At 39.9% G+C, this 7,114-nt stretch overlaps 1 protein-coding gene across 3 annotated transcripts in view; it reads left to right on the forward strand.

Annotated features, from left to right (window-relative positions):
- The window catches only part of nat16 (N-acetyltransferase 16), a 46,415-nt gene extending 39,301 nt beyond the window's left edge, over positions 1 to 7,114 (forward strand). For 2 of the 3 annotated variants that reach the window (XM_031290940.2, XM_031290932.2), the window contains 4 exons: positions 2,264 to 2,489; positions 3,484 to 3,708; positions 3,835 to 4,175; positions 4,922 to 7,114. In XM_031290940.2, coding sequence (XP_031146800.1) covers positions 2,274 to 2,489; positions 3,484 to 3,708; positions 3,835 to 4,175; positions 4,922 to 5,150 — 1,011 coding nt within the window. In that variant the 5' untranslated portion in view covers positions 2,264 to 2,273 and the 3' untranslated portion in view covers positions 5,151 to 7,114. Of the gene's footprint in view, positions 1 to 1,643; positions 1,669 to 2,263; positions 2,490 to 3,483; positions 3,709 to 3,834; positions 4,176 to 4,921 lie in introns of those variants that run through there. The other variant, XM_035993489.1, reaches the window with a different exon arrangement.

The raw sequence follows: 7,114 nt of genomic DNA on the forward strand, positions 1-7,114 counted from the left end.
TTGTTATTTGTAAGACCAAGGCCTGGTCTGGGACTCTGTCTACTAAACTCTGTGTTGGACTTCCAGTACAATTTGCAGTCTCCTGCTCATTATATATAATGACATCTCTCATAGCTAGGGCTGGGTATCATTTGAAATTGTCTGTCATCAGTGGCAAAACACAACCTCAGTGTTTCAGGCAAGATCAAAACATTACTGTTTATGTGCATGGGTGGCACAGGGGTCAAGTTCCCGTCCAAAGAACTGTGGTTCCATTTGTGGTAACAGTAGCTCCAGCTTGGTCTTGAATTCCAATGAACACAATTTGCTCATGTTCACAGATGTCCATGGCAGTGCACTCCTACTGGTTGGTTGGGGCACCTGCACACTGGGGGTCAGAATTGAAGTAGGATAATGTGAATCTTCCATGCGTTATTCCCTCCCAGTGAAATGCATAATTGGCAGGTTCCATGTTCCATGCTAGGGTTAGGGTTAGGTTTGGGTTAAAACATGGTGTTCCAGGTGGACAGGATTAGGATTAGATGCTCAGTTACATTCAAGCAAATTTGTTTTACTCAAAACATTTGCTCAATAGGGGCCGCTTTCAGCACTTGACAGCTTTTCAAATTCATGTCAACAAAATTTGCTCAATATTTTAAAAAAAATTCTTGAGATGTCATACCCAGCCCTACCTATATGTTATTGTATGTTATTATGTTTTGTTGTATCTTATCATATTGTATCACTTCTCTTTTGTATGGCTTCTTACGCTATGTTGAATGTTTTCTTTTTGCACAAGCTTGTGTTTGTGTTTGAATTGATGACCATTTACTGCATCATGTGTTAATGCATTGTATCTCAACTTCATTAAATGCAAAAATCTTCATAAGAGCAAGCATCTTGTTTTTGTTTTCCTCAGTGCTTTGTTTTCCCGGCAATATTAGCAATATTAGTTTGATTTGGTTAGCCCCGACAGCACTTCGCCAGAACACTTGTGAACTTTTGTGCACCCACTCCAATGACAAACAAGTAGTTTCTTATGTACCCTTATGTATATAATCTGGATGACGTAATGGTATTGTGAGCTTTTGGGGCATAACTTTGTAATGAAACAAATTAGTTCCCAGCTTTCTCCATTTTATCTTGTTTATTTGTTACTGTGAATTCTTTAGCCAAGTTCTGGACAAATACCAGTGTTTGTAATGTGGAGTGGGTATCAGAAGGTATTAGTGTACGGATTAGGAGGTTGAGGGTATGGATTTACAGGATTTATTGGAAACGACATAGGGATCAAGATAGGTCTTGGCCAGTCTTCCACTTCCTGTGTCTGTTCTCATTTATCTGTTTTGGCCCATCCTTCTGGCTGTTTTTTGTCTCTTTGGCCTGTCTCATTTGGGTTTTTGTTTCCCTCCATCCTTGCATTTTTTTTGTCCCTCTGGTCCATTCACCCACGCTCCCCTGCACATGTCTTTATTCTGCAGTCATCTGTGGTTGGCTTCCCTTTGGTCAGTTCTTTGGGATTGATTCAGAATGTGGTGGTCAGTAGTTTTCTTTATGGTAATGTTTTGTCTTCCTGTCCTGCCAGTTATTAGTTCCTGTACCAATCTCACCCATTTCACTTCTATTTCTTTTACAGTCCCAAGTCATCATTTGATGACAAATACAAATCTTTAACCGAAACCTAAGAAGGTCATATTACAATTGGCAATGCTTTATGACTTGATGAAGATTTTATAAAATAAGGTCTATTTTCGAAATGTAAATACAAAGTGTCTGGCTATGCTTTACCACTGCTACTGCTCTGAATTCACGGGCTGATTACAGTATGTTTCATAAACACTGTGTGAGCCGTACAGTATGAACACATAAAGGATTATGCATCCAATTGTGATTGGGCCTATGCCTGTGATATTGATGTCTTTTCTTTTGTACACAGGGTCACTGATTTGATTATTCTTTCCATGTTATCACTTCAAGTGGCAGACAAATGATTGAATGTGTTATATTTGAGCACTAAGATGCTATTTTTGTGTGGAGTGGACATAGTTGTTTTTTTGTTGTCCGAGTGATTACATCATTAGTCACAAGCAGCTGTTCTCCAAGCAGACATCTTTGTCAAAGCCTGTTGTTGCTTTGATTTTAAAGATGTGCATTCTTGAATTTCTGCACCATCCACAATTTGCCACCTGTCAGGAGCTCCTAGGTTAGGGGCTCTTAAGATCTCCTAAATCCTGGTTTAAGAAAATAAATACAATAATCTCTCCTCCACTTTGTATCTCATCAGTTATTTCAAGATGAAGATCGATACCAGCCTGACTATGCTCCAGCTGCCTGAGGCGCTGTCCCAGGCAGGCCTTCAGTTCTCGGTAGCCACTGAAGAGGACTTCGATGAGATCATGGCTATGAGCCAGGACATCTATGGAGGCCTTGACTACCTGCCCACCCGGTACACCAACTGGCTGCAGGAGACCAACCGCACAGTCATATTGGCCCGCAAACAGGGGAAAGTGGTAAGTTCAATGAATAGTATTAAAACATTTTAAAGTTGTGGGTGTAAGAAAAGGCAGAATTAAGAATAATAATGTGAGATTTGTCTCTTTGGATAAGTTACTTTATTTTTTCATTACTCAGCCCAGCTCTGTCAAAGGTGCCTTTAAGCAACTCCAAATTTACTGACCATCCAGCAGCTAGCTTAGCCTCTGCACACAGCGCTCCAGAACTCCAGACCTCGGCAGCACGGTTCACACACCCTTCAACTCTAAACAAAACTACTAATTGTAGGCAAATCTGTGGCTCAAAAGAACACACACCATTTAAATAAGACCACTTTGAATTACTGAATTATCAAATTGTAATTTGTTACAGTTATGATTGCAAAACCTATCCATTCACATATTCTTGAGTGCATTTTGAAGTATGGCATTAGAAAAGCTCTATGGAAACGGCAAAATTCATTTAACTCACAGGATTGATGAGCTGTTTCTGCTGTTAATGTCTTTGTCTTCTTCACAGCATGAATCATGGCCAATACCAGCTGACATGAAAGAACAATTAAAACTTGCTCAATTGAACCAAATTCCTGAAGACCTCTCCCAGCCTTCCTAATAAGAAAGATCATTTTGGCTGCTTGAATCCATGGCCCCATTCTTTCGGTCATCATCCAAAGTTCATGACTAAAGATGAATGTTAGAACGTCCCAGTGCACACTAAGGGTCTCGGCCTTATCGCTCTAGCAGAAACACATCATGTACTTTTTGAAGATGATGTGGTTCTGCTGGCTCGTTGCTTAGCTTGCTGCCACCGCAACTCAGACATGGATAAACAGCAGACAATGGCTCACGCTCCATGCTCTAATTAATATGTCCTTGTTTCCCAAATCTCTAAAACAGGTCATGCTGCTTTGACCCAGCTACAGGAATGATATACAGTTCTTAAAAGGGACATGCCAATTTGATCGTTTGTAATTTCATTTTGTCTTCCTTCTTCCTCTGTGATACTTGTCAGATTGCTCTGGAGTCGGTGTGTGTGATTGACGATGGGGAGACTATGCTGGTGGAAGGTCTACGTGTCGCCCCTCAGGAAAGGGGCAAGGGTGTGGCTGGAGTTCTGCTACGCTTTTGCTGCGAGCTGGTCAAATCCAAGTACCCTGAGGTCAAAGTAACACGCTTGACCCGTGACGATCAGCTTGGACCCAAGGATTTCCAGAAGTATCGCCTCATAACCAAGCAGGTACCAGCAACAAAATGGTTAATGGCTGTTGTTAATGACCAACATGCTTCAGGCAATAAGCCTGGCCTCAGTGTGTTTTCTGTTGTAGTTCTTCGCCAGCTCATACATTGACTTTGTTCTCTACAGGGTATTCTGCTGGTGCGCTTCAGAGCTGAAGACCTCAAGTTTCGTCTGTCTGAGCTCGGTCTGGGTGGAGACATCCAATCCACTTTGTCCACCTCCTCTTCAAACCCTCCGGTGCGTCTTGACCACACAGCTGTCCACCGGCTGTATCTGACCACTGACCTGCTGCAGGGGCTCCTTCCTAATGGCACCATCATTCAAGACTGGCAGCCATTCAAGCTTTTGCCCAGTAACATGGCCATTCTACTGAAGAAGGACATTGACTGGATGGTGGATGATGTGTCCAACCCTACTATGGCCAGCCTCTGTACCTTCCCTTTTAGGGTGCCCATTGGAGATGACTGGTAACTGTCCTTTCTTTGTTTATTCCAAAATTAATTCATAATGCTGGTTAAGTCAGGGACAATTACTGTCCATAAGAAAGCGTTCAATAATGTAGTAACATGAACTACTGTTTACCAAAGCATATTTTTGTCGCTGACAGGTGAAAACCTTACATGTCCAAAAACGTTGTTTTTCAGGAAATGAAAAAACGCTAATTTGAAAACATTTGATTGAGCTTTTAACCTCAGATGAAGTCAGATGAAATCGCCTCGTCACTGTTTTAATATTTGTAAAACCCACAGACTGGCATAAAGGGTGTCCAATAGCAGTGATATATGAAAAAAAATTTAAATGACAAAATATGGAGATACAAGGTTACTGCCCGACAGCAATGTTTTCATAGTATCATTAGGGGTGCCAGACTTGTACATTTATGCCAGACTTGTACATTTATTAGATACTGCACATAGCACCTTTAAGAGGGAGTTTTTCCTTGCCACTGTCGCAATAGCTACTGCTAATGCTTGCTCTTGAGGCAACCACTGTAATAGTTGGGGCTTCGTAAACTACAGAGTGTGGTCTAGACCTACTCTATCTGTGTCTCGAGATAACTCTTGTTATGATTTGATACTATAAATAAAATTGAATTGAATTGAATTGAATTGAATTGAATTTAATTAAGATATTCATAACATTTAAAAGCACAAGTTGTCATTTTCAAAATAAGACATTGTTTTCTTACTGGTACACCTTTTTTTTTAACCAGGTATTACCTGAACATTGACATGTTCGGTAAAGACCTGAACCTGGCTCGGCAGCAGTTCTTGTGCCACCTGCACCGCCACACTGCTAACCTGAAGGGTCACGTGATGTGCCAGATGTTCCTGGACCCACCACTCTGGAAGGCCATGGCCGAATTCTGCCGCAACACATTGAGCGTGGAGCTGGTGAAGGAGTACACCGAGCAATGCGTGGTGGAGTCAGACGTCGTCTAGTTACAGACGGTGGATGGGAAAAGAGTAGAAGACGAAGGAGCCAGAATGAAGACAAGGGTCTAGACAACAAGGAATGGAGAACTCAATTACACTTAACAGAAAAACACAACCCTCTGTACTGAGGAGATAGAAACCAAGCAAACAAAATGTAGTTTCTACAAAACAACAACTTCTAAGAGTGCAGTAAGTTAGATTTAACAATACACAAAGAAATACAGGGAGTGGACATAAAATCATGAAAACATCATGTAATCAGCTATCTTAATGATTAATATTCAGTTGGGGTCAGAGGTGTTGATACTACTTTACAGTCATTAGTACCATTTTTAACACCGTAGTTTTGAGGTGTACTTAATATTTCATGCCCACAATGTACATAAAGAGGGGGGACTAAATAACATAAACACCCCTTAGTAGAGGTCTTCACGGGTCAAAAAGTTTGGAAAACATAACCAAACCCAAAGATCATTTGTTTTAAATAAACCCAATTGGAAAAGAGGTTCCAAGAGCAGTCAGACTCAATTTGAATAGCCAGAGGATAATTGGCTGCATTTTCAAGATGGTTTACAATTGGTCAAAGGTGCACAACGGCCGTGCATTTTTGCTCCAAAACATCAGTGTTAGGAATAGTTGTCAGTGTTAACCCTAACCCTAGGCTAACCCTAACCCTAATGCAGTCCAATGCCACAACACTACAAACTATAGCCTTAAATGGGACATATAGAGTTTAATAAATGAGTTTCTTAGCTTATCTCAAATTTTATTATAATGATTGCATAGTTTTTACGTATTATATCCACCCTCTGTATGTCGTATGACATGAAAATGTGTAATAAGAGTGATGAGATTGGGAAGGCTTTCTCACACCGGTAGCATTGATGTAACCTAAAACCTAAAAACAGTCAACATGCAAATGCTATTCTTTGAAGAAAATTTTAAGTAACCTTAGGGCATCTCAAACCTTTCATCTCTGTTATTTCTGTAAATATGAACCTTCTAAATATATACAAGCTGAGTTGGGTTACTAAATCTGCACAACTCTGAAGGCACTTTATTAAAACTACACAGACAGGTTGTGTCTACGTTAGAATGAAAAGGAATAGTTCAGGATCAAATAGGGGTAATTTACAGATCCCATTGCTCTAAGGTTATGGGTGCATCTATTAACTAGTATTACCTTAGGGACATCAACAAATCTCTGCAGAAACAACAAACAAAGCCTGTCATCGAAATGAATGTCAGTCACAAAATGGCTGACAATTTATCCTTCGTTATGGTCAAGCTTATGTCTTAGCTTTTGTCTTTTCATTGTTTCAAATCTTTTACTGTATATATATGTTACTAATTTAATATTTTCACTTAAATGCTGCAATAAGATTTTAACAGAAATGATTAACTTCTGAAGCTGTACATGAAATCTGGGCTTACTTTTGTAGATTGCTAGCATAATGCCAAACAAAATGCTAATGCTTGAAAATGTTTAACAGACTACTGTGCAGTTTACTACTGGCTTCAGATGAAGCAGGGAGAAGGAGTAGAATGAAAATAACTGTGTTAGAATTAACAGTAATATACTTATTTGTTTTAACCATCACTAATATTAGCTGGCAAACGCCTTTTAAAATACAGTGTTCCCTGTAACTACACAAGACCAGCTTTGGCCATGTTAGAGCAAACTAATCTCTAGTTTACTGTACAGAATATTGTGGATTATACCATGGCCAAGGACAGCACTAATTTCAGGCACATGTCCATTAACATGCTAACTACATGGCTACAGGGATGACGGTTGGTACTGTAGGTTGGTCCACCACTTTTGTCCAGACTTAAATATCTTGACAACTACAGGATGGATTGTCATTAGACAGAGCATTAATCTGGAAATTCCTTGACTTTTCATAATGCCACCAATAGGCTCAAACTTTTACTTATCCAATGAAATATCACAACATTTATAAAAAATT

Source organism: Sander lucioperca, chromosome 17 (genome assembly GCF_008315115.2).
Source record: "Sander lucioperca isolate FBNREF2018 chromosome 17, SLUC_FBN_1.2, whole genome shotgun sequence".
NCBI lineage: Eukaryota > Metazoa > Chordata > Actinopteri > Perciformes > Percidae > Sander > Sander lucioperca.